At 36.1% G+C, this 27,965-nt stretch overlaps 1 protein-coding gene across 3 annotated transcripts in view; it reads right to left on the minus strand.

Moving 5' to 3' along the window:
- CFAP70 (cilia and flagella associated protein 70) overlaps positions 1-27,965 on the minus strand; it is an 86,886-nt gene that overhangs the window by 21,800 nt on the left and 37,121 nt on the right. For all 3 annotated transcript variants that reach the window (XM_076010088.1, XM_076010086.1, XM_076010087.1), the window contains 10 exons: positions 22,086-22,256; positions 21,821-21,901; positions 20,159-20,250; positions 14,551-14,615; positions 14,034-14,224; positions 12,027-12,158; positions 8,091-8,216; positions 6,691-6,824; positions 6,454-6,569; positions 6,020-6,250 (listed from right to left, as the gene is read on the minus strand). In XM_076010088.1, coding sequence (XP_075866203.1) covers positions 6,020-6,250; positions 6,454-6,569; positions 6,691-6,824; positions 8,091-8,216; positions 12,027-12,158; positions 14,034-14,224; positions 14,551-14,615; positions 20,159-20,250; positions 21,821-21,901; positions 22,086-22,256 — 1,339 coding nt within the window. The remainder of the gene's footprint in view (positions 1-6,019; positions 6,251-6,453; positions 6,570-6,690; positions 6,825-8,090; positions 8,217-12,026; positions 12,159-14,033; positions 14,225-14,550; positions 14,616-20,158; positions 20,251-21,820; positions 21,902-22,085; positions 22,257-27,965) is intronic.

The raw sequence follows: 27,965 nt of genomic DNA on the forward strand, positions 1-27,965 counted from the left end.
CCAGAGAACTGAGGACTGGATGATGAAGGAAAACAAAATATTTCTCCCCCAAATATTGAGGATTGTTAAGTTAAAGACAATGAAAACACAGAGGAACACTTTGCTGCTCTCTGCCTGATGGTAGGACATAAATCCTCCCTTATTGAAGACAGCACTTGCTTATCAGCCCAGAGAAAACCAACAGGCACCAGAGGAATCTGGAACAGATTTTACTATCTTCCCACATTTTCCTGCCCTTTAGAAGACTAGAACTGCTCTCTCCTTTGTCTTGTTACTATATAGGATTTATGGCTCTCTGTTAAAATTCTATTTAAGCAAGGCCCCTAAGCCACTGCCTTGAGAGAGAAATATTTTTAAACTGAGGTTTCTCCCATGTGATGGGTACGGCATACTTCTGCTTGTTTTTCTTTTGTTAACTGGACTTTTGTTTTCAGAAGTTTCTCAACTAAAAACCTAAAATGGAGGAGGAAAAATTATGTTTTCTCCCCTACAATGACATCCCAGTGTTTTTTCCAAGCATGTATCTCTCAGGAGGGAGAATTTGCATTAATTAAGACCAACTAAGTGTGAAGCATCCACTATTTGTCTTACACTAATGCTCTCTTACATGAGGTGTGAGATCCTTAAGGGTAACCCATTGGAGAGTAGGAAGAACATACTTGGACTTATATTTAGTTTCCAATCCACAAAATAAGCAAAGTACTAATTTTACTCATATTTAATGGAAACTAGCACCTTCATGCCTGCCATATGATGTATCTTGAGGGCAGAATGGATGTTCCAACCACACAGAAAGCTAACAATGGTATCCTTAGGCTTTTATTCATTCAATTTTAACATATTGAGACAAATCATAATAAATATTAATGGATTTATAGATTACAAAATAATCCTCACAAAGTAGACAAGTGGCTTAAAAAGAAGTCATGGATTGAAAATAATACTGAAATGTAAATACAAGCAAATCACACACACACATACGCACACACATAAATGGTAGGGGGAAACTTCTATTCCCAGAATGAGATGTATTAGGCAGCCATGTTACAAGAACAATCAGATCTGACAACAAGTTGATTAAAAAAGAGAGAGGAAAAGTGGGTAAAGAAGACCATTTGGGGCCGGGCGAGGTGGCTCACACCTGTAATCCTAGCACTCTGGGAGGCCGAGGCGGGCGGATTGCTCAAGGTCAGGAGTTCGAAACCAGCCTGACCAAGAGCAAGACCTTGTCTCTACTATAAATAAAAAAGAAATTAATTGGCCAACTAATATACATAGAAAAAATTAGCCGGGCATGGTGGTGCATGCCTGTAGTCCCAGCTACTGAGGAGGCTGAGGCAAGAGGATCACTTGAGCCCAGGGGTTTGAGGTTGCTGTGAGCTACACTGATGCCACGGCACTCACTCTAGCCTGGACAACAAAGTGAGACTCTGTCTCAAAAAAAAAAAAAAAAAGAAGATTATTTGGAATATGAATTTATATCCACAATCTTTAAGGTGATCCTCCCTCTAAATGTATATTACACTTTTTGATTCTAGCTAATGGTTATAAAACCATCACATTTATCAATGTGTTTTAAAAAATAAACAACCAGAACCTGAAGACAAGTCTCTCCAGTTTTTCAGCAATGTTTAAAGTCATGAAAAATCAATCCTATGTGTTAGGAAATTTTATTAAATTTAATGATACATATATAATAGTAGTCTCTTTTGGGGTTTCTTATGTAATAGTAAAAGACAAAAAGCCATATGCTTTTGGAGTAATACTTTCTGACCATGAGAAATACTTCCTGACTTCCTGGCTGAAATACACAGAAAACAGTATGGAAAAAAACTAATATGCATTCATTTGTCAGGAAAAGAACATTGAAAATTGTTGAATGATGCTTAGACAATACTGCTTAGGATTTGAAGCAAGAATTATTATAAGGACTTGCTCAGTATAAGAGGTGTCTTATACAGTTGGATGGAAGTATAGATGTCTAACATGTTTCAGCTTATGATAATTCCTAAATTTTATTTCAATAAAGAAATATCACAAAAATTTCCCTTCTTTTTAGAATATAGAAAGCCACAAGAGCTCATTGCTGCCTCTCTAAGTGATGAGAAAAAGCTGGCTAAGGATTTTTAAAAAGTCATTAAATGTTTTTGAGCCCATTGGAGAGCAGAGGTCTCAAATCAACATATTTAGGTTAATTAAATTCCAGGGAATGGTCTGGTCCCAAGGTAGTGAGTTATCTCACGTTGATTGTTCACAGTCAGTTACAGATTGGACTCCTTGTTCTACTACTTTCCCCCCTCCTCACTATTGCACTTGACTAATCCTAAAAAAAAAAAAAATTCCAGGGAATGAGAAGCTTGTCTGATCAGAGATAAGACACATAAACTGTTTCACCTTTGGTAGCATATAGGGGAAAGAAGGAGTTGCCAAAAAGCAGGTAGGGAGGAAACTTCTGAAATTTTAATGAATTCTTAAGGGCCAAGTGTGGTTCTAGTATGACAATTTAGAATCCCTTGAAACCCCAGACCCAAGGGGATCCCATACTCACTCCCCAGCTTTTTTGTATTAGCCTCCACTAAGTGCTCATGAAAAAGATTGGGGACCTAGGAGAGCTCTCCCTTCTGTATGCACAGGCATGGACTCCACTTGCTTCACAGGTTCTTTTTTCATAGGAATCAAAAATCATATGCTTCTGGGGACACAGGAGATAAGCAATTCTCCTGTTCCCTGGTCCTAGGCACAGAGCTACCACCTCTGGGATAGGAGCAGAAGTAAAAGCCAACTGCTGCTGGAGAGGAGAAGGAAGCAAGCATGCTTTGCTGGAGAGATGGACAAAGCATTCATAGACTTAAAAGGTATGACAATAATACCACTAAGGATGGGAGGGAGGATGTGGAAGTATACTGTGATAAGGTTCTACCACTATTCTTCAAGAGGTATAATATTTGAAGGTAGGCTGTATATTGTAAACTCTAGAGTAATCACTAAAAAGTAAAACAAAGAAGTGTAACTATTAAGTCAGGAGTAGAGATAAAATAGAATTATTAAAAACCCTAATTAATCCAAAAAAGCAGGAAAAGTGAAAAAAAAGAACAAAGTGCAAATGGGACAAATTATCAGGTGGTAGATTTAAATCTAACCATATTTATAATTACATTAAATGCAAATGTCTAAATATTTTAAATAAATGACTGAGATTGTCAGATTGGAAAAAAAAGCAGGACTGGCTATGTTATCCACAAAAAAACCTACTTTAAATATGAAGACATACATAGGTGGAAAATAAAAAGACGAGAAGAGATATACCATACAAGCAGTAATTTATAAAAAGGCAGAGTAGCTAAAATCAATATCAGAAAAAGTAGACTTCACATTAAGAAATATTCCCTGTTATAAAGAGGGATATTTCATAATGATAAAGGGGCCAATATATTAAGAAGATATAACAATCCTACATATATATGTACCTAATAAAAGAGCTTCAAAATACATAAAACAAATACTGATGGAATAGAAAGAAGGACTACACAAATACATAATTGTGGTTGGAAACTTCGAACAGGAATACCTAAAGAAATAATTTTGAGTTAATAAAGGAAAACCCATGCAAAGAAGATTTATTTTCAAAAGTGGGTGGCTTCTTAATAAACTCAATGATTTTAGGAAAATTGTGTAAATGTAATCATTAATGGAGTGGTTGCTTTGAATGATATACAAAAGAGCATTCAGAGGTAAGGTTATATAGGTAATACTTTAGATGAAATGAGTTCATTAAATTATTAAAAAGCAAGTTTTCATCAATGCTGTTGAAGCTAGAAGTACCCTAGAGGCTAAAATATATCACCAATTTGGTAATTTTTATAAAAACAAGGCTATAAAAACACACTTTAATATTAACAATACTCTGAATGAGATGTGTAGTGACTACCAACATCCTTTATACCACACAGAGATTTTTTTGATTATTTTGTTGCAGAACACTTAAACTTTAAAACAAATTGAGCAATTTCCTTTTATAAAAAGGAGAAGGGTTCTGAATTCTACTCTTTTATCAGTGAGGACAGGTCCCCTTAGAAGTATGTTCCCTGGCTGGGCATGGTGGCTCATACCCATAATCCTAGCACTTTGAGAAGCTGAAACAGAGGATCACTCAAGGCCAGGAGTTCAAAACCAGCCTGGGCAACATAGCCAGATCCTGTCTCTATAAAAAAAATTTTAAAAATAGCCAGGCATTAAAAAAGTATGCTTCTTAAAAGATATTTTAAAAATAATAAACACATGTATTAATATTTTGATGTTTCAAGGTTGTGGTGATACCAGCAATGACAGAGAAAGTAATTTCTTTGTGACATGAACTTGTGATATAGAGGGAGCATTTTGAAGATGAGTATTTATTAATATTTGGTAATGTGATCATGTAATTTTATAATAAAAAATGAAGTGCTACTTTTTAAATGCCCAGATCTGACCTTATAAAAACTTAGAAATATGCTTTTCTCACTATTTGAAAATCATGTTAGTTTTTTTTTTTTTAGACAGAGTCTCACTCTGTTGCCCTGGCTAGAGTGCCATGGCGTCAGCCTAGCTCACAGCAACCTCAAACACCTGGGCTCAACCAATCCTCCTGCCTCAGCCTCCCAAGTAGCTGAGACTACAGGCATGCGCCTACCATGCCCAGCTAATTTTTTCTATTTTTGGTAGAGACAGGGTCTTGCTTTTGCTCAGGCTGGTCTTGAACTCCTGAGCTCAAACAATCTGCCTGCCTTGGCCTCCCAGAGTGCTAGGATTACAGCCATGAGCCACCACGCCCAGCCTGAAAAATCTTTGAAAGAAGAGTTTCAGTGAGTTTTGAACTCATTTGTTAATAATTTTTAAATGTAACACCTTCCAACTAGTTTACTGGAACAACTAGCATCAGGAATAAATAAATATATCAGATCCATTTCCCCAAAAACTTTTATGTAATTGGTCTATCAGTTTGAAAATTGAACATCACGATTCACTTCTTCCATTTGGATGTACCAATCCTTGGTTTATTGTTCTTTTTTATTTTTATCTTTCTTTACTACTTTAACATATGGATGTACCTATCTTTGGGAAGTATCTTTTCCAGCAATAATAGCCAATCAAGCGAAGTATTGAAAACAGCTCAATTTAAGGTTTTATACCTTAATTATGCCTTAATTAAGGTATAATTTAAGGTTTTATACCTTAAATCAAAGGGGAAACAATGATTGTTTAATAGATGATGTTAAGAAAACTAGATCCCTATATGGAGAAAAGTCAAATTGGATGCCTACCTAGCATCACATTCAAAGATGGAATCCCTATAGGTTAAAGATATAAATGTAAAATTGTTATAAATTGAAGAAAATGTGATTTGAGGTAAAAAGAGCTACTCAGACAAAACTTCAAAGGTACAAAACTACAAAGGATATAGTAGAATTGGACACAATCAACTAACTACACCTAACTGATATCTATAGAACCTTCTACTCAACAATAGCAGAATATATATCCCTTTCAAGTATAGAAAGAATATTTACTAAGGTAGACCATATGCTGGGCCATGAAACAAGTCTCAATGAATTTAAAAGGATTCAAATCATGCAAAGTATATTTTCTAACCACAATGAAATTAAATTAGAAATCAAAGGCAAAGATATCTGGAAAAATCCCCAAATATTCAGAAAATAAAAAGCATACTGCCACATAATCCATGGTCCCAGCCATTCAACTCCTAGATATTTATCCAAGAGACGTGCTCCTTTTAGGAATACTAATAAAGACAGTAAATTCCCTAAGGTTAAAAAAACTGAATCTCAACAGTATAAGCTTCAGACTGCCAATCGTATGAAAGAAAAAATATTCAGAAGTAAGGAGTCTTTCCTGGTATCCCTAAAGTAACTCAAAGTCCACGTTTGGATTCACTTAACAAATATTTACTGAGTGCTCACTATGTGCCAGCAGCTCCCATTCTTAAGGCCAGTCATTCATCCTCTCCATTCCCTGGCCCTACCTGCTGTGGATTCCATCTTGATTGCTATTGCAGAAGAATCATTTGTGGGTCCCCAAGGGCCTACACTGGATCCTGTTTTCCCTACTTCTTCACCAAACTCTGCTATGCTGTCAGTGCTCTTTTGCTTTGCTTCTTGTGCCTGAAGCATGGTTCGTGCCTGAAGCTGTTTGGATGCCTCATGAAATGCCATTTCCATTCGAATGTCATTGTTTTGAATTTCATAGTACAAACCTGAGAAAAGAAAGATGTTGAAATATGACTAATTTCCCACCATCATATACTGAAGAATTGTAACATTTCACTTATTTTTCCTATGTTTTTTACCAAGTTTAAGAATTACCTGATGCGTCATTGAAGAGTAGAAAGGGAAAGAGAGACTCTTATAATGGGGGAAAAAACCAAAAACACTTTCAGATCACAGGAAAATACCATACCAAGTAAAGTCCAGGCTACAACATTGGTTGGTTCTAAGCAAGTAGCATCTTCAAAGAAAATTTCTGCTTGCTCATAGTCTTCCAACAGAATAGCCAGGACACCACACAGCAGCAAGCTGAAAAGAGACCACCAACATGGTTAACAACATGGTTGCATGAAACATTCATGGAACCAAGACAATTTCATGTAGAAGCTTATCTGTTCCTATTCATTCCTCATTTCCCTTCTACTTATACCTGTTGATATGACTCTGGTTGAGGGAAAGGGCTTTCCGAAAACATTCTTGTGCTTTGACGTTGTCTTCAATTAGAAGGCAGAAGGCACCATAGTCCAGCCAGTGATCAATGTTCTGTGGCTCACGGACCAACCTCTAGGCACATAAAGCATCAGGAAGGCCAAGGTTATTGTGACACTGTGTCCTATTTTTTATGCATATAACATCACACAGTAAATATTTCACAAATACTGCAAGTTCTATGAAAGCTAACGCCATAGCTTCTCTTTCTCTTACCACTGAATCTCAAATGGTTAGCACAATCACTGTTCTGGCTTTCAGTAGGTGGTCAAAAAACACTTGATGAAACAATTTAAAAATTGAATCATCAAGTCATTTCTTCCTAGTATCAGTATTCTGGTCACCCTAAACTCATCTAATAATTAGGGAGCCTAAAGATTCTTTTTGTGGCATATCAACGATTTATAATAATTTCTGCCATAATCTTGAAAAAGCAAATATGTTAATCTAAAAATTTGAAAAAAAGCACCTTATGATGAGTGAAAACTACAAAAATTGCTTAAAGAAATTAAAGAAGACATAAATAAATGGAAAGACATCTCATGTTCATGGATTGGAAGACAATATTGTTATGATGTCAATACAACCCAAAGCAATCTAGATATAATGCAATAATTGCTATAAAATCCCAGTGAAAACCCTCAAAATCCTCAAAAAGTTAAATACAGAATTACCATATGTCTCAGTAATTTCATTCTTAGGTATATACCCAAAATAATTAAAAACAGGTACTGAAACAAATTTTATACACAAACATTTTAGAGTTTTGAGAGTTCTTTATATTCTGGATACAAACCCTTTGTCAGATATATGTTTGGCAATATTTTCTCCTAATCTGTACTTTTCTTTCTCTTATGTCTTCCATAGAGTAAAGGTTTTTAATTTTTATGAAGTTCCATCTATCACATTTTTCTTTGGTCAATCATGCTTTGGTGTCATATTTAAAAACTCTTTAACTCCAGGTCATGAAGATTTTCTCCTATGTTTCTTCTAAAGGTTTTATAGTATTTTATTTTACATTTAAATACATGAATCATTTGGAATTGATATTTATAAAATATTTAAGGTTTATATCGAGGTTCATTTCTTTTTGCAAATGGATAACCAATTGTTCTAACATTATTGAAAAGACTATCCTTTTCTCCATTGAATTTTTGTATACTTTTGTCAAAAATCAAATGACCTTATTAATGTGGTCCTATTTTTAGACTCTCTGTTTTATTCATCTGTGTGTCTACCCTTTCACCAATAAAGTTTGATTTTAAACTATCAAAAATTACTACTTATACCCATATTTCAAAAATAATAGTAATTGCAATCACTGGGAAGATGTTTAATTACCTCCTCATAATACACTGTTGCCATATCAAAGTTCTCATTGACTTCTGCTTCAAATGCAAAGAGTCGAAGCTGTTCACTGCTTGTATAAATGGTTGAAATAGTGTCTCGGATATCATCTGGCATGGTCTTGTCCACATCAAGATGTTAAGCAGACAAAAGAAAGCAATTACAAGTAGAGGTGTTATAAGCATAAACTGGATGTGAGACACAGTCATGCCATCTAAAATGACATTAATGTTTCTTTACAGTCTTGCCAATACAGTAAGAGAAAGAGTGAACCAAGAGAGAAATATCAAAGGTGAGAGAGAAGCTCAGGTATCTAAATACCACCAGTCTGAGCTCATGGAAGTGAGTTAAAATTGTTTACAGCAGAAATAACTCTCCTCAACCCTCAGGGTAGTCATAGTCCCCATGCAGATCACCTCTGACCTCAAACAGCTTCCTTCATTTTCTCTAATGTATAGGACAAATATTTCCATTTTTTAGGTGCCATGACATGAAAAGGCTGGCAAGCACTAGCCAAGGTCTTTAAACATGGAGAAAGTAAGAGACTAAAGGTAAAGCTTTAGAAGCCAAATCTATAGTTTTGAGGGATATATAGACTGATCAATCCTACAAAGGAGACAGAAGGAAAGGTAGGAGGTAAACCAGAAAAAGAATATATCCTAACAGCAAACATTCATTTACCACCTGCTAATAAAAAAAAAGAAAAAAGTAAGAAAATTAACTTTTAAAAAATTATAAAATAAAAAAAATTTAAAAAGAGAGTTTTTGATCACTTGATTAGTACTTTTGTTCTTTGTTCTTTTTAGTTTTGATGACCTTGATCTCCAAATCCCTTCAGCAACACACTTCATACCCAACCTACCTCTAATATCCCACTCCCAGAACCAACATTCCAAGCCTTCCACGTTTTTGTCACTTAGTCACTTAAAACTGCTCTGTGACTTTATTGCCTTCATTTCCAATAAGCCCATCATTTTCCTGGACCTAATGATTACTCACTGATAATATTTTCTCATCAGCACAGTTAAATCTCAGGCATCCTTGTCCTTCACCTGTACTTGTCCTGTAAACTCTCCTACCTATGACTTCTTCATTCTTTAATAGGAATGCTCACTAGTCCCTAAGGAGAACTGTACAGGGACAGAGATAGCTAAGCCATGAGACTGTTATGGGATTCAGTCTTAGCTGAAGACCTTTAATACTCATAGTAATCTATGTATTTGTCCTTATTTAGCAGCATATTCCATAATGCTATGCAGTATCTAAATTTTCTTATTTTCTTCAAGCTTTTCATTCAACCCTTATCCCCTTCGCTTTCAGTAAAAACCCTACTTCACAGAAATAATAGAAATAATTAGGCAAGAAATCCTTTAATTTTTAAATCCCCTAGCAAAATTATTGATTTCTGCATCTATTGTATCTCATTCCTTTCAGTCTCAGAAGAAGAGGCATTGCAACCTTCTCTGTTTCAAGGCTAATGCTTCCATTTAAATTCTTGGTTCTTTCTCAGCTGTGTACCCTGAGCTTACCATCAATTAGCCTCCTCTCCTTCCTCAATTTTCAACCTCTCTCACTCTGCTAATTCCTTTCCCAAAACCTGCAGATGTGCTCGAAGTTCTTCCACCTTAAAAAGAAAATCTCAGCTGGGCGTGGTGGCTCACGCCTGCAATCCTAGCTCTCTGGGAGGCCGAGGCAGGCAGATTGCTCAAGGTCAGGAGTTCAAAACCAGCCTGAGCAAGAGTGAGACTCCGTCTCTACTATAAATAGAAAGAAATTAATTGGCCAACTAATATATATATAGAAAAAATTAGCTGGGCATGGTGGTGCATGCCTGTAGTCTCAGCTACTTGGGAGGCTGAGGCAGCAGGATTGCTTGACCCCAGGAGTTTGAGGTTGCTGTGAGCTAGGCTGATGCCACGGCACTCACTCTAGCCTGGGCAACAAAGCGAGACTCTGTCTCAAAATAAATAAATAGATAAATAAAAATAAAAATAAAATCTCTATAATTTCTAGGTACTACTTGACCATTTTTTTCTTTCTTTGTCCAACTTCTTGAATTCATATTCATCTGTTTCATAATTGCTCATTTACTCCTCAATTAATTATAACTTGAATCCCACCATTAGCCCAATGATATTGCTATGTAAAAGTTAACAATAATCTATTACCAAATCCAATGAACACTTTTCAGATTTTATTCTTGAATTCCTAGGAGTGTTTGACAAGGTTGACCACCTTTTCTTTTTAAAATTATTTTTCTTTGGTTTCTGTGACACCACTGTCTTCTGGGTTGTTTGCCTCTTTAACAATTCTATTTGTCTCCTTCAACTCTTTCACTCATTCATCCCTTAAATGTTGGTGTTTCCTAGTGCTCCACTGCCAGCTTTCTTCTCTTTACTTATGTTTTTCTTAAGCAGTCTCATCTATGACCATAGCACCCATATATCATGGCTCTACAAATCCCATCCCCAGTTCAGACATCTCTCTCTTGAGCAAAACCTCACTGGAGCCAAAACTGAATTCAACATCACCTGCCTCCACCAATTGTACTCATGTTGTATTCCCTGTCCTGGTTAATGTTAATATCAATTACCCAGTGACTGAACCTTAAACTTCAGAATCTTTGACTCTTCGTCCTCCTTATTATGCAATAATCAGCTAACATCACCAGTTTTACCAACTCTATCCCATCCTCCATACTGCTATCAGAGTGTTTTAGCAAATTTAAACCTGATCATATTACATCCCGGTATAAAATAATTTAATTTATTGCTCCCACTGCTAATGAGGTTTATCCTCAAAACTTAAAACTTCTTTTGCTCATGCTCAACTCTCAACTGTTTTCTAAATCAAGTCATCCAAATCATCCATGCCCAAGGCAGGACTGTTCTCTTAAACTCATGATACTAGATACTCCTTTCCTATCTCTTCCACGAAGGCTAAACAAAGTGAAAGAAATGGTGATGGTGGTAGAGAAGAAAAATCACAGTGAAAGAAAGAACAAATAGAATAGACGTTTTGAGAAGCATAGCTGGTTAGAGACTACCAGGGGGAGAAAAAAATGGATTTTGTCATTGTTTTCAAATAAACCACAACTGAAAATGTACAAGAATAAGCAGATGAAGGCAAGATGCAAGTTGTACAAATAAAGATATAAACAGACAAGTGAGTGGAGAGCAGATCGCCAGTCAAATACAAAAGGTGTGTTTCAAGTGTCACTATCATTTGGGTGGTAATATCTGAAAACTCATAGTTTTTGCTTTTACTATCTTGAAGAAAGAATTGAGAATTGTACATGTTTCCAGAATATATGAAATGGTAATTTTCATTTCACAATTTACATAGCCTATTTTATCTATTTTTGACAATTCTATTTTTTTTTTTTTGAGACAGTCTCGCTCTGTTGCTGTGGTTAGACTGCAGTTGTATCATTGTAGCTCACTGCAACCTCAAACTCCTGGGCTCAAGTGATCCTCCTGCATCAGCCTCCCGAGTAGCTGGGACTACCGGCATGCATCATGATGCCTGGCTAATTTTTCTATTTTTAGTAGAGAAGGGGTCTCGCTCTTGCTCAGGCTGGTCTTGAACTCCTGAGCTCAAGCGATCCTCCCACTTCTGCCTCTTCCCAGAGTGCTAGGATTATAGGTGTGAGCCACCATGCCTGGCCCCTTTATCACATTTTTGAAAGTTATAAAATTTATTTTTCTAAGGAATTGAAAGAGCATATCTCCTTGTTCTTCCTTGTTCTGTCTTATAACTTAGGCAGTCTCTACTAATCATCTTTGTGCTTTCAGTGTTTAACACACAGCAGACACTTCAATAAATATTTTTGAATAAAGGAAGAAAGGAAGCAAGGAAGGAAGGAACCATTCATAGGAGTCCCTGGTGTTCTATGGAGAAAAGGAAGGGCTCTCAGCTCTTGACACCCACCTGGTTTAGGGCCACATGCATCTGATCTACTAAGAACACATACAGCTCACTGATAAATGTCTGCAGTTCCTCCTGGCTTTCAAATGATGTTGTTTTCAGGTATTTCTCTCTCACAATCTTTACCACAGCATGCTGCAAGAAACACAGATCATCCATCTGATAGCAGTCTGATACCTGCTGATAGCACAGGTCTCTGTAGGGCTTCTGGTCTAAGGCTGATAAAAACTTCAGAAAGTGATTAATTTCTCCCTTGGTGGCTGCTAGGCTATTGGCTCTCTGATTTTCCTCTAATCAACATACTCTGTATGACTTCTTCTTTCTTTTACATCATCATTATCACTAATAGGTGCAATGCAGGAATCATACCATGTGAAGAGAGCCATATTGCTGAAGAAAACCTTAGCATTAGGTTTCAGCATTGTGTCATGATGGCCATATGGCTCAAGGGAGAAAGGGGGAAAGGTTGGTCTGAGAGTCCAGAGAATGGAATTCTAGTTCTACTGCTGCTACTATACAACCTCATAAATTATTTTATACTTTGGTACCTCAGTTTCCTCATTTGTTAAAGTGGATATGTAGTTATGGTATTATTATCTTATTTCTGAAGATGATCGAGAAAGCAAGGGAAATAACAGGTGTAGAAGCTTAAGAGGTTGTGCAAATATAAACATAGCATGTTGCTATGGCCAGGACAGCTGCTGCTGCTTTTTTTTTCTCCCTGAAGTAACATTATTGCTAGGATTTTTACTAAGTACTTTCCATATATTATATGATTTAATTCTCATAATGACCCCATGTAATACTATTATCCCTCACTGTTAGATAAAGAAATTGAGGCACAGAAAGATAAAATTACATGCCCAAGGTCACTCAGCTAGTAAAGATAGAACCAGGAATCAAATCAAGACATGGTTATGCCACCTGCTTAGAATACACTCTTGCCTCCATTAGTCTCAGTTGTTTTCACTTTATTACATCCACGTTCTTTCTTTGTTTTTTGTTTGTTTGTTTGTTTTTGAGATGGTGTTTCACTCTGTTGCCCCAGCTAGAGTGCTGTGGCGTCAGCCTAGCTCACAGCAACTTCAAACTCTTGGGCTCAAGCGATCCCCCTGCCTCAGCCTCCGGAGTAGCTGGGACCACAGGCATGCATCACCATGCCCAGCTAATTTTTTTTGGTAGAGACGGGGTCTCCCTCTTGCTCAGACTGGTCTCAAACTCTTGAGCTCAAACGATCCACCCGCCTCGGCCTCCCATAGTGCTAGGATTACAGGCGTGAGCCACCGCACCGGGCTTCACGTTCTTTCTTTGTATCCCTTTAGCACAGTATAGGACACATAGTAAATATGCATACGGAGGTACTGTAGTGTAGCAATTAAGAATATGAGTTCTGGAACCAGACTGCTGAGTTTCCATCCCGACTTTGACCTTTATTATCTCTGTGACCTTGGGCAAATAACTTAACCAACTAATGTTTCATTTCTCCATCTGTAAAATGGGGAGTACCTACCTCATAGGGTTGCTATAAGGATTAAATTAGTAAAATATGAAGCACTGACATATTTGCCTAGATACAGCAAACACTCAATAAATGCCATTATTATTAAAAAATTACTATTATGTTAACTATTTCTCAAATCTTAGTGACTCTATGGATGAGAGAAAGATATGAATGGGAGACAAAGAAAATTAGTAATGGAGTCAGTACCAGACAGAATTTCTGCCTCCTAAAACAACACTGAAATCTGGACCAAAATCTGGCCTAGTCTCAAGTGAAGAATTAGTTTCTTTAAAGCTCACACTCAGATGGATAGTAAACCCTTTCAAGACTGCAAGAATGGAGCTTCTCCTGACATTCTGTCATAAAGAATATAGCTCTTTGCACCAACAGCAAGAAAGGTAGGAGTGCAGCTGATTGTAATCAGAGACAAAAAAAAAAACGTTAACTGGGCATGTAGAGAAGGTGCTCCATAACAACCTATGGAATAATTAAATAAAAGAATGTTTTACCTTGAGTTGTTCTTTGAAAGCAAAGTATTTTCCAGAGCAATTAAGTTCATAGCTGAGCTGGCACTTCTGTTCCTCCAGGGTTTCACTATCTATATCACTCCCCAGGTTGGCCACTTGTTTTCCGAACATTCTGTGGTACTCATCCAGAATGGCTTTAGAAATGTTCTTGATCTGTGAGTGGTAGTCACTCACTGCCTAGGAAAATATAAAATATTTGGTAAAGAGACCTCAAAGAGGTCAAGACCCATGGATTGGAAGTCTAAAACCAGATTGGGTTTTATGTTCAATAATTCTTTAGACTAAAGTGCCCTTTTCTTCCCAGCTCAGAGACTATCAGCCAATGATTAAACATTGTCTGCTATTCACTATATGCCACTGATCACAATGGAACCAGCATGAAAATATGTAAAGCTTCAAACAAGTTTGCACCCAACTGGAAGACACATTAAAGAGTTCATGCAATTTTCAAATGCATGCCTCAACATCATTACTTACAGTTTCACCTTAGCTTTGACACTTGCCTTCTGAGCTCCTCCTGTCCGACGGGTAAGAGGCGGCCTCGGAGGAATCATTTCCTTGACCCTATATCAGGAAAAAAACCACCAAAAAACACTTTATTGTCTGCAGATTTATGTTTTCTTACATTCAACCTTCAAAGAGTCTGGATGGGAGAGATCTTAGATCTGTTCCTCCATTGCACTTGAGCACTGTGCTATTCTCTCATGTAAAACCCTAGATGTGAACACCAGACAGCACATGGCTATGGACTAGGTAGGGGGAAAGCCAGAAAGCAGCTGCTCAGAGTAATTTGCAGTCCCACCAACAGTGTTTAAGTGTTCATTTCTCTCTACATCATCACCAGCATCAATTGTTTTTTGGTTTTTTAATAATGGCCATTCTGACAGGGTGAGGTGGTATCTCATTATGGTTTTAATGTACATTTTCTTGATGATTAGTGAGGTTGAACATCTCTTCATATGTTTCTTGGCCATTTGTCTATCTTCAGGTCATGTTTTTTTCCCACTTATTAATGGAGTTATTTATTGTTTTCTTGCTGATCTGTTTAAGTTATTTGTAGAGTCTGGCTATTAGCCCTTTATCAGATATATAATTTGAAAATAATTCCCCTCATGCTATAGGTTGTCTGCTTACTCTGTTGATTATTTCCTTTGCTATGCAGAAGCTTTTTAATTTAGTTAAGTCCATTTATTTTTGTCATTCCTGTATTTGCCTTTGGAGTCTGTCATAAATTATTTGCCTACACTGATGTCTAGAAGAGTTTTTCCTACTTTTTCTTTTAGAATTTTTATGGTTTATGCCTTACATTTAAGTCTTTTATCCATTTTGAATTAATTTTTGTATATGGTGAGATATAGGGGTCATGTTTCATTCTTATGCATGTGGCTATCCACCGTATTTCCCCAAAAATAAGACCTAATGATGGGCATGGCTATGCAGTGTATCTGCACAACCCATGCATTTCATCACGGAGCAGTAAAGATGAGCAGCCTTTCTCATCTGTCCCATTGTGACAGCTACTATCCCAGAGGTGGCCAGAAAGGTACGGGCAGCCCCACCAACAAGGTCAGCTCCCCCTGTCAGGTCCCAACCATCCTGTGTACGCTGCAAGCTGAGGCTTTGAGAGGAAAATAACACCACCCCTGAAAATAAGCCCTAGGGTGTCTTCTTGAGGAAAAAATAAATATAAGACCCTGTCTTCTTTTCAAGGAAACACGGTAGTTCTTCCAGCACCATTTATTAAATAGGGCTTCCTTCCCACAGTGTATATTGTTGTTTGCTTTGTCAAAGATCAGTTGGTTATAGGTATATGGTTTTATTTCTGGGTTCTCTATTCTGTTCCATTGATCTGTGTCTCTACTTTTACATCAGTAATATACTATTTCAGATACTATAGCCTTATAGTGTAATTTGAAGTCAGGTACTTTGGAGTACTTCCTATAGGGCAGGCCTAGTATTGACAAATTCCCTTAGAGTTTGCTTGTCTGGAAAAGTCTTTATTTCTCCATCATTTATGGAACTTAGTTGTACAGGACACAAAATTCTTGGCTAACAAGTGTTCTGTTTAAGAAGGCTAAAAATGGGGCCCCAATCCCTTCTGGCTTACAAGAGCTTAGCTGAGAAGTTTGCTGTTAGCCTGATGGGTTTTCCTTTGTAGGTTAGTTGTTGCTTTCATCTTGCAGTTTGTAGAATTTTCTCCTTCATTTTGACTTTGGCCAGGTTAATGACTATGTGTCTTGGAGATGTCCTATTTGCTATGAATCTTCCCGATGTTCCATGACCATCTTATATCTGGATATCTGAATCTCTGGTGATACCAGGGAAGTCTTCCTCAGTAATTCCTTTCAATGGGTTTTCCAAGCTTTTTGCTTTTTCTTCTTTTCCCTCAGAGATACCTATAATTCACATATTTGCTCATTTCATATAGTCTTACATTTCTCTGAGTCATTGTTCATTCTTCTTTATTGTTCTCTCTGCATCTTTGACTCATTAGGTTAGTTTGAAAGCCTTGTCGTCAAGCTATGAGATTCTTCTGCTTGGGCTAGCCTGTTGTTGAAGCTTTCTGCTGTATTTTGAAGTTTGTTACATGACTTTTTCATTTCCTTGAGTTCTGTTATATTCTTTCTTATGTTGTCTAGCTCTTTAGCAACTTTTTAATTTTCTCTGAAGTCCTGAAATATATTTTGGCTTTTTTGTGTTGGTTTTCAACTTTATCCTCAATGCCATTCATCTTATCAGCCATCCATATTCTGAATTCCATTTCTGACATTTGAACAATTTCCTTTTGGTTGGGGTCCATTGCTGTAGATCTACTGTGATCCGTTTGGCATGTTGAACTAGTATGTTTTCTCATGTTGTCAGAGTTCTTTTTCTGGTTTCTTCTCAACTGAAACCTCTTCTCTCAGCTCAGGGCAGACAGGTTTGCAGTGCACCTGTTCTCCTTTTCTGGGAACTCTCCTACTTAGTGAGAAGAAAAGGTCCCTAGATGGTGTTTTTGTGACCTACTCCAGATGACTGACTCACCAAGAGAGGGGCAAATGCACTGCAAGCCTGTAATTAGCTGTTCTGTGTTGTTCTGCTCTATGATTGTCACAGTCCAAGCCATTGCTGGATAATCTCTGTGTGGACTGTTGGGTTATTACCCAGGCCACTGTTGGAAGCTCGGACAAATGGCTAGGAGAGTCCCTCTCCACAGAGGAAGGAGGATCACTTGAATCCAGGAGTTCAAGACCAGCCTGGATAACCTAGCAGGACCCCGTCTCTATCAAAAATATAAAAAAATGTTTGGGTGTGGTAGTACATGCCTGTAGTCCCAGCTACTCGGAAGGCACAGGCAGGAGGGTTGCCTAAACCTGGGAGTTTGAGGTTGCAGTAAGCCATGATGACACCACTGCATTCTACCCTGGGCAACAGAGTGAGACCCTGTCTCAGAAAAAAAAAAAAAAAGCAAAGCTGATTCTCATCAGAAATCAAAGGTCAGAAGGTACTGGAATAACATATTTAAAGACTAAAAGGAAAAAAAAAAACTATCAACCAAGAATTCTATATACAGCAAACTAGTCTTTAAGAATGAGCAAAACTATTAAGACAATCTCATAGAAACAAAAGTAAGAGAGTTTGTTACTAAGACCTATCCTACCAAAAATGCTAAAGGGAGTCCTTCAGGCAGGACACTAGTCAGTAACTCAAAGCCAGATGAAGAAATAAAGAATGCCGTAAACATGAATGCTAATATTATTGTACTTTCAGTTTGTAATTACTCTTTTTATAGAAAATGAATGCATAAAATAATAATTATAAATCCATATTAATGGGCATACAATGTAGAAAGATGTAATCTGTGACAATAACAATATAAATGCAGAGAGATGGAGATGTATAGGAGTGGAGTGTATAGTATTGAAACTAAGTTAGTACTATTCAAACTAAGTTGTTACAAGTTTAAAATGTTAATTGTAGTCTCCAGGGTAATCACTAAGAAAATAACTAAAAAATATACAGAAAAGGAATGAAGAAGGGAATCCAAATGATACACTGCAAAAAAAATCAACTAAATACAAAAATGCAGTAATAAAGAACAAAAAACATATAGGCTGGGTATGGCAGCTCACACCTGTAATCCCAGTACTTTCAGAGGCCAAGGTGGGAAGAATGCTTGAGCCCAAGGGTTCAATATCAGCCTGGGCAACAAAATGAGATCCCATCTATACAAAAAATTTTTAAATTAGCTGAGCATGTTGGTCTATGCCTGTAGTCCTAACTACTTAGGAGGCTGAGGCAGGAGGATCACTTGATCCCAGAAGTTTGAGGTTATAATGTGCTATGATCACAACACTGCTCCAGCCTGGGCAATAGAGTCAGACCCTGTCTCTAAAAAATAAAAATTCAATTAAAAGAAACATAAGACATGCAGATAACAAATCAATAAATGGCAGAAAAAAATCCTTATCAATAATCACATTAAATGGATTAAGTTTTCCTATTAAAAGGCAGAGATTGACAGATTCGATTTTTAAAAACCACACAGAATCCATCTATCTTCTGTCTACAGACATTCCCTTTAGATATAAGGACACAAAGAGGTCAAAAGTTGAAGGATAAAATCAGATATTCCATGCCAATAGTAATCAGACAGCTGGAGTGGCTATATTATTATCAGATAAAATAAACTTTAACTCAAAAGAAGTTACAAGAGACAAAAAATGACACTAAATATTGAAAACAGCTTCAATAGAGTAACAAAATATAACATTAATAAACATATAAAACAGAGCTCCATAATTTATGAAGTAAAAATCGACAGAATTGAAGGGAGAAATTGACAGTTCTGCAATAAAAGAGACCCTACTTTCAATAATGGATAAAACAACCAGAAAAAACATTAATAAAGAAATAAAGAACTTGAACAATACTATAAACCAATTAGATACAATTAATATATATAGAATATTTCACCCAACAACAGAACATTCTTCTCAAGTGCACATAGAACATTCTGTAGGATAGACCACATGTCAGGCCCCCAAACAAATCTTAATAAACTTAAGAAGACTGAAATCATATGAAGTATCTTTTCTGATCACAATAGAATAAAATTAGAAATTAGCCACAGAAACAGGAACAGAAGGAAAACTAGTAAAGTCACAAATATGTAGAAATTAAACAATATTCAAACAACCAATGGGTCAAAGAATAAATTACAAAGGAAATTTTAGAAAAAACAAAACCTTGAAACAAATTAAAACAAAAAACAACATAACAAAATTTATGAGATACCAGGAAAGCAATACTGAGAGGGAAATTTATAGCTTTAAATACATACATTAAAGAAGAAAAAAGCTTTCATATAAATAACCTAACTGTACACCTTAAGGAGCTAGAAAAATAAAAGCAAATTATGCTCAAAGCTAGCAAACAAATAATATAAGATTAGAATAGAGACAAATAAAATAGAGATAAAAAATAGAGAAAATCAACAAAATCAAAAAGTTGGCTCTTAAAAAAGATCAATAACATTTACAAACCTTTGGCAAGACTGACTAAGAAAAAAAGAGAGAAGACTCAAATTACTAAAATCAGAAATGAATGTGGGGACATAACTACTGATTTAATAGGGATAAAATGATTATAAGAGAATACTATGAACAATTATATACCAACAAATTGGACAACTTAGATGAAATGCACAACTTCCTAGTAACACACAAGCAAGGAAAGCACTGTACAACATAAGTAGTTAAAAAAATGTTATATATGTATATGTGACATGAGAATGTGTGTATGTGTGCATGTGCAATATAGGGGCTTTAAAATAACTCCAGAAGGATAACACCAAGGTATTAAAAGTGGTTATCACTAGGTGAGTAGAAATCTGGATGTTTTTACATACTTTCTTGCTTATCACCATTTTCTAAAATTTTTTGTAATGAGCATACAACACTTTTGTAATAAGGAAATACGGTAATAACAACAACAACAATAACTTCATCTGGAAAAAAACCAGCAAACTGCTGCTTATCCCAGGGAAAATTACCATTGTGGGGACAGACTGACTTTGTCTTAGTTATACCCCAATTATGCAAAACAAGTATGAGAACCATTGCTACCTTCTGGCTAGCTCCTCTGGCATTCGTTTTGGAACCAAGGCTTTGTCCAGCTGAATCTCCAACACAATGTATGTCCCTGCTTCTACATATTGCTGTAAAAACATTTTTTCTCACTTATTATTTCCAGAAAAAAAGATATTATGAAAAAAATTTAGTAACATAAGATAATGCTTACAATATAATGTGAGAAAACTATAAATATAATTACATATATAGTATGATCTCAACTGTTAAAATATTTTTATATAGAAAAATAACTGGAAATAAATACTGCAACAGTAGTTATCTCTTGGAGGAAAGGGTTTTCAATTTTATTTTTGAAAACTTCTACCTCCGCTGAAGCCCTGTTTAACTTGTTCATAGTACTTTCCTTAGAACTGTTTTAAGTGAATTCATTCTTTCTTTCAGCAACCCTCTTTTATGGGTCCTGCAAAAATACTTTCTTTATAACCTTACATTATCACTCAGTCTCCTCACCACCATCTACCAACTTTAATTGCTGGAAACTTCTACTCATATTTTTGCCAGCATCCTAAATACAAGTGTTCAAATTGAACTTCTCATTTTCCCAATATCAACCTCTCTTCTGACTTTTCTCTTAATGGAGTTGTCATCCTTCCAGAAAGTGAGGCTTGAAACTTGAATTATGTTTAAATTTTCTTCATAAATACACCCAAATCTTCACAATTCCAAACCCCTGGCTTCTGCAGGTTTCTGGCTTTCTTTATCCTTGCACTAAATCAAACTGTCATCAACACTCATCTGTATTACAAGAACAACCTGTAGTCCTCTCCCACCTTCAATCTGTTTTTTTCACACTCTTGCAAGAATTCTGGCCTGAAATACATATAAGGTCCTATTTCTACAGTGACTTAAAAACCTTTGATGTGAGTCTCCAAGAAAAGACTCAAGAGTTTCCCCAACAGCTACAGAATAAAGCCCAAGCTTTTTAACAAGCCTTTCAAGTCTTTCTATAACCTGACTCTTTCTCACCTCTTTCTAGAATCTCTCCTTTTTTTTCATTCCTCTATATACCATACACTGAATTAATAGATGTACCCTAAATTCTGTCCTTGAAAATTCTCTTTGTGCCTTGACTAAAGCTCTTCCCTGGTCCTGAACTGTTTCTCTCTCCATTTTCATTTGGTGAAGAGTTCTCTTCATCTTTCACTAGTTAGTTCAGATAACACCTCTTCCATAAAGCCTTCCCTGAGACTACCCCATTCTAATAGATATTAATCTTTGTTTCATCTGAGTGCACACAGAACTATTATTTGTACCTCTATTACAGCACTCATCAAAATTACGTATTATGGTTTGTTATGTACCAGTCTGTTTCTACTACTAGATGGCTGAGTGTCCTGAGGACATATGAATAAATGTTGCAGTTGGTGCATCTTTGCATCCATCATAGTGCTTAACACGGTAGAGTTAATAAAAGACATACAATTTTAATGCTGGAAAGGACCTTAAAGTTAACCTGGTACCAATTCATTTTATAGGGTCTTCACAAGACAACTTTGCCCAAAGTCATAAACTAGTCATGAGCAAATACGGGATGGGAACTTATATCCTACCTGAGCATTTTCCACTCTAACTGTCTTGCTCAGTATAGATCTGATGAAATTAAACTTAATTTTCCAAAACCTTAAGCACAGTTACCTGTCCTTCTGGATTATGGCTTAGAGTGGGTTCACCTTCCAATGGCGTATCTGAGCTCTGAGATTTTATACTAGGTGCTTGCTGAAAGAAAATTAACATGCCTCAAAAGTTGAATTCTTACATGGTCTTCATAATGGCAGGAACAATGATACTTATACTGCATGAAAATGCAAACTATATTAATACAATTCACCAAATTAGAAATCAGTATAAGCCTCTGAAATGTAATAAAATAGGCAAAACCATCACCTTCTCAAAAACCTACCACATCACCAGGCCTAATCTTTCCATCTATATCCTTTTCTTTGACTGTTTTATCTTCTTTCAGATTCTTAGAAACAACTTGTTTGGAAAGTGGAGAATTAATTCCTCCTATTTTATTATTATGAATCAAATGATGGCCGGTATCCCGGAATAAGCTAAATAAACACTTGGTCTGAAAAGAAACAAAAGAATGCAATGAATCATAGGCAAATGAGACACACTTGAAAGAAATCCATATTATTTTTTTATCATTTAGTTGTCCAGATAATTTCAACATTTAGAATTGAAGATAGAAAAGGGGCCTAAAAAACTTCATTGTATTTCCCTACTTCTATAACAGGTAAAAGCAAAACAGAAAGTTAGCTGCCTGACCTATTATTTATTCTGAGATAAGTCTTTACAAGTTGGCTTGATTCTGGTGTGGCATAACTGTTGTCATCAGAATGCTTTTAATCTTTGACACATAATTTCAAATTAAGTGGTAAAATTCACTTCTATTCAAGAAACATTATCTAATTACTATTATAACTGGAATAATAAGGCAAGATTAAAGTTCAAAGTAAAATCTTTGTACAAAAAAATTCAAACAATAGATAAGTAACTGGAAAGAAATTTTACAACGATTTTTTAATCAAACAACATGGATGACTCTCAAAATAAATTATGCTGAATGAAAAGTCCCAGACCAAAGAAAAGTTAAGGGGGAGTTAGAAAAAGGGAGTGGACAGAGGTAGGAGAAAGGGATAACAAAGGTCATGAGAGAACTTTTGGGGTGGGTAATGTGTATGTTTGTTATCATTGATTACAGTGATAGTTTCACAGATATATACATATATATATGTCAAAACTTTAAAATTGTATACTTTAAATATATGCAGCTTGTTGTCAATTATGCCTCAATAAAGCTGTTCAAAAGACAATCCAACAATATCAAAAAGTCCCAAAACACTAAATGGTAGCGGGGATGCAGAGAGACAGGAACACTCATACACTGCTGGTGGGACTGCAAACTAGTGCAACATCTGTGGAAAGCAATATGGAGATACCTCAAAGAGATACAAGTAGATCTACCATTTGATCCAGCAATCCCATTACAGGGCATCTACCCCAAAGAACAAAAGGTACTCTATAAAAAAGACACCTGCACTAGAATGTTTATAGCAGCACAATTCACAATTGCAAAGATGTAGAAACAACCCAAGTGCCCATCAATACGTGAGTGGATTAACAAAATGTGGTATATGTATACCATGGAGTACTATTCAGGTATAAGAAACAATGGTGATATAGCACCTCTTGTATTTTCCTGGATAGAGCTGGAACCCATTCTACTAAGTGAAGTATCCCAAGAAAGGAAAAATAAGCACCACATGTACTCACCATCAAATTGGTTTCACTGATCAACACCTAAGCGGACACATAGGAATAACATTTATTGGGTGTCGGGCAGATGGGAGGGGGGAAGAGGGTATGGGTATACACATACATAATGAGTGCGATGTGCATCATCTGGGGGATGGACATGCATGAAGCTCTGATTCGAGAGGGAAGGGGGCAAGGACAATATACATAACTTTAACATTTGTACCCCCATAATATGCTGAAATTAAAAAAAGAAAATTATAAAGACAAAAAATCACTCACAATCCTACCACCTCTACCATAGTTAATGTGTTTCACAGATTCAAAGATACAAACTTTTACAAATTTTAACATCTCTGGGAAATGTTGTATAATAAGACTATTTCATATAAGTGATATTATAAAATAGTCTTTTGTGTCTGCCTTCTTTCACTTAGCATAATGTTTTTGAGGTCCATTCATGTTGATATGTATCAGTGGTTTATTCGTTTTTTAATAAAAACCTTTATTGAGATATAATTCATATCCCATACAATTCACCCCTTAATGTACACCATTCAATCCTTAATTGTACACAATTGGGGAGATGACATCATTAACAGTTCATTCCTTTTCATTGCTAAATAATATTCACTTGTATAAATATAGTACATTTTGTTTATCCATTATAAACATTTGCATTGTTGTGAGTTTTTGGCTATTATATATAGTGCTGCTATAAACATTCACATACGTGTCTTTGTGTGAATGCAGGTTTTCATTTCTCTTGGGTAGATTCCTAGGAATGATCTGCTGGGTTGTATGGTAACTTTATATTTACCACAGATTTTCTATATAGTTGTCTTATCAAGTATTGAGAGTAGCATATTGAAATTTCTAAATATTATGGTCAAATTATCCATTTTTCCTTCCAATTCTTCTGGTTCTTCCTTCAAGTATTATGAGGTTATTGTACTGTTAGGTGTGTATACATTTATAATTGCTCTATCATCCTGATAGATTGATACTTTAATCATGACATGCCACTCTGTCTTCCATAATATGTCTTTCTTGTCTTAAAGTCTATTTTATCTGATATTAATGCAGTCACTCAGCTCTGTTATGTTTTCTGTTTGCATGGTATATCTTTTCTTTCTACTTTAGCCTATTTGTGCCTCTTTTGCTCTTTTTTAGCTTATAAACAACAGAAATTTATTTCTCACAGTACTAGAGACTGCGAAATACTATTTGTGTCTTTGAATCTAAGTTGTGTCTTTGTCAGTGTATAATTGAATTTTTAATTTAATTTATTTATTTAGAGACAGAGTCTCACTCTGTTGTCCAGGCTGGAGTGCAGTGATGCAATCATAATTCAATGCAGTCTCAAACTCCTGGGCTCAAGTGTTCTTCCAGCCTCAGCCTCCTGAGTAGGTAGGAATACAGGTGCATACAACAACATATAGCTTTTTTTTTTTTTGAGACAGAGTTTCACTTTGTTGCCCAGGCTAGAGTGACTGCCATGGCGTCAGCCTAGCTCACAGCAACCTCAAACTCCTGGGCTCAAGCAATCCTACTGCCTCAGCCTCCCGAGTAGCTGTGACTACAGGCATGCGCCATCATGCCTGGCTAATTTTTTCTATATATATTAGTTGGCCAATTAATTTCTTTCTATTTTTAGTAGAGACGGGGTCTTGCTCTTGTTCAGGCTGGTTTTGAACTCCTGACCTCGAGCAATCTGCCCACCTTGGCCTCCCAGAGTGCTAGGATTACAGACGTGAGCCACCGCACCAGGCCTAGCGGTTTTTGTTTTTTTAATAGAGACTGTGTTGCCCAGACTGGTCTTGAATGCCTGGCCTCAAGTGTTCCTCCCAGCTCAGACTCCCAAAGCACTGGAACTGTAGGCTTGAGCCACCTTGCCCAGTCTATAGTTGAATCTTGATTTTTTTATCTAGTCTCATAATCTCTGAACTTTCACTGCTCTGTTTAGACTGCTCACATACAATGCTGAAATACTTAGATTTATGTTTTCCATGCTATTTGTTTTCTATATGCCTTCTGTTCCTCTTTTAACCACCTTCTTTTATGTTAAATATTTGTGATGTCGCATTTAAATCCTTTGCTGATTGATACACCCCACACACACACATAATATATGTGTGTGTGTGTGTGTGTATGCATGTACACAATTTTCTTAGTGGTTGCTTTAGGGATTGCAATATGCATCCTAACTAATCATAATCTATTTCACATTAATACTAACTTAATTCTGGTAAAATATAGAAACTTTGCTCTACTACATCTCTATTTTATACCCTTTCTTTATGGTGTTATCATATAAATTAAATCTATATATGTTATGAACCCAACAATATCATTAATGCTTTATTAAATCATGTCTTTCAAAGAAGAGTAATATGAGAAAAATATATTTCTACACTCTTTTATATGAACTTATAGTCAACTGTTTCTAGTGTTCTTCACTTCTTCTTGTGGATTCAAGTTAGCAATCGGTATCATTTCCTTTCGAGCCAAAGGACTCCCTTTAGTATTTCCTATAAGGCAGGTTTGCTAGCAACAAATTCTTTTAGCATTTGTTCATCTGGGGATGTCTTTATTTTGCTTTTGTTTTTGGTTGGTAGTTTGTTTATCTGTTTGTTTTCATTCAGACCTTTAAATATGTTATTCTACTGCCTCTGGCTTCCACTGTTTCAACTGAAAAATCAGCTGTTAGCCATATTGACTCTCTGTAATTGATGGATTGTTTTTCTCTTGTTGCATTCATAATTTTCTCTTTGTATTTCTCTTTCAACTACATGACTATAAAATGTGTATATTGTGGATCTCTGTGTGCTCATCCTAGCTGGGATTTTCTTTTCTTTTTTTTTTTTTTTGAGACAGAGTCTCGCTTTGTTGCCCAGGCTAGAATGAGTGCCATGGCATCAGCCTAGCTCATAGCAACCTCAAACTCCTGGGCTCAAGCAATCCTACTGCCTCAGCCTCCCGAGTAGCTGTGACTACAGGCATGTGCCACCATGCCTGGCTAATTTTTTCTATACGTATTAGTTGGCCAATTAATTTCTTTCTATTTATAGCAGAGATGGGGCCTCGCTCTTGCTCAGGCTGGCTTTGAACTCCTGACCTCAAGCAATCCGCCCGTCTCGGCCTCCCAGAGTGCTAGGATTACAGGCGTGAGCCACCGCGCCAGGCCATCTACCTGGGATTTTCTGAACTCTTTAGATCTGTGGATTAATGTTTTCATAAAACGTGGGACGTTTCAGACATTTCTTCTTACATCTTTCTATCTTCTCTCCTAGGACTCTCATTACAAGTATGTTGGTTGCCTTCCACAAAGACTGCTGTTTCAACAGACAAAATTGCTGAGCATGAGTCCTTCAACCATTGCTCCAAATTGTGAGAGCCTTCTCTGACTACGGTAGCAAAATTCCTAGTCCTCATTGCCCATCTTGCTCTAGAAGAATCACTGTACTAATTGAGCTAAAGGTGAGGGTGGGGAATGCGAAGAAGCCCCTGACTGCTCACAATCCTTAGCTTTTAAAACTTTTTAGTAAATGCCTTTGGTAGATTTCAGGAGTGCCCAAACACCTTTTTGTCAATTTGTCCAGCTTTGTAGTTGCCTTTTGAGGGAGATGATTTGCAAACCTCCTCACTTGGTCATGGTCAGAAATATTCCCTCCCTAATATTTCTATATGTTTAAAAAATTGTGAAATTATGTGATCATATTTATATTCTGATTTTTCATTTAACAGACTATCATATGTATTGTCGCATGTTCTAAAACTTTTCATAAGAATAATTTTTAATATATGCACAATATTTCCCTATCATTGTGTATAATAACAATGGTAGCTAAAATTGTTTGTGTGCCAACTACATTCCTAGTGCTTTACATATTTTATCTCATTTAATTGGTAAAACAATTCTAGGAAATAAGCATTGTCTCCATTTTACTGATGAATAAAGTAAAGTTGAGAGAAATTTAGTCACTTGTATGAAGTCACCTAGCTATCAAATGGCAGTTCCAGAACTCAAATTCTAGGCTGCCTGATTGGGTTATAAAAGCCCATAACCTTTCTTCTATTATGACACACTGTTTCTCTCAGATTGGCAAAGAATATCTTAATGCTGAAAGGTTTGGATACATTTCTAACTATTCCCTCAAAGTAGATTCCTAAAAGTCTTATGTGAAAGGATATTTTAAGCTTTTGAATACATATGCACAAAATTTTTTTTTTTGCAGATTTTGTACCAATTTACACTTCTACTAGCAGTGAATGAGAGTTGTTTACCACACTTTCACCACCAATGGGTATTATATTTTAAAGAACTGTCTAATTTTACAAGTAAAATTATAACTTGTTATTTAAATTTGCATTCCTTTGATTAATAAATAAGGCCAGATGTGTTTTCTTGTATTTCTTGGCCATTGGCCCTTATTTTGTGAACTTCTATTTCATGTACTTTGCTCATTTAAAAAAAGTTAGTACGTTTTTCTTCTATACTGAAAAAACTGCTTTGTAT

Source organism: Microcebus murinus, chromosome 14, assembly GCF_040939455.1.
Source record: "Microcebus murinus isolate Inina chromosome 14, M.murinus_Inina_mat1.0, whole genome shotgun sequence".
Taxonomy (NCBI): domain Eukaryota; kingdom Metazoa; phylum Chordata; class Mammalia; order Primates; family Cheirogaleidae; genus Microcebus; species Microcebus murinus.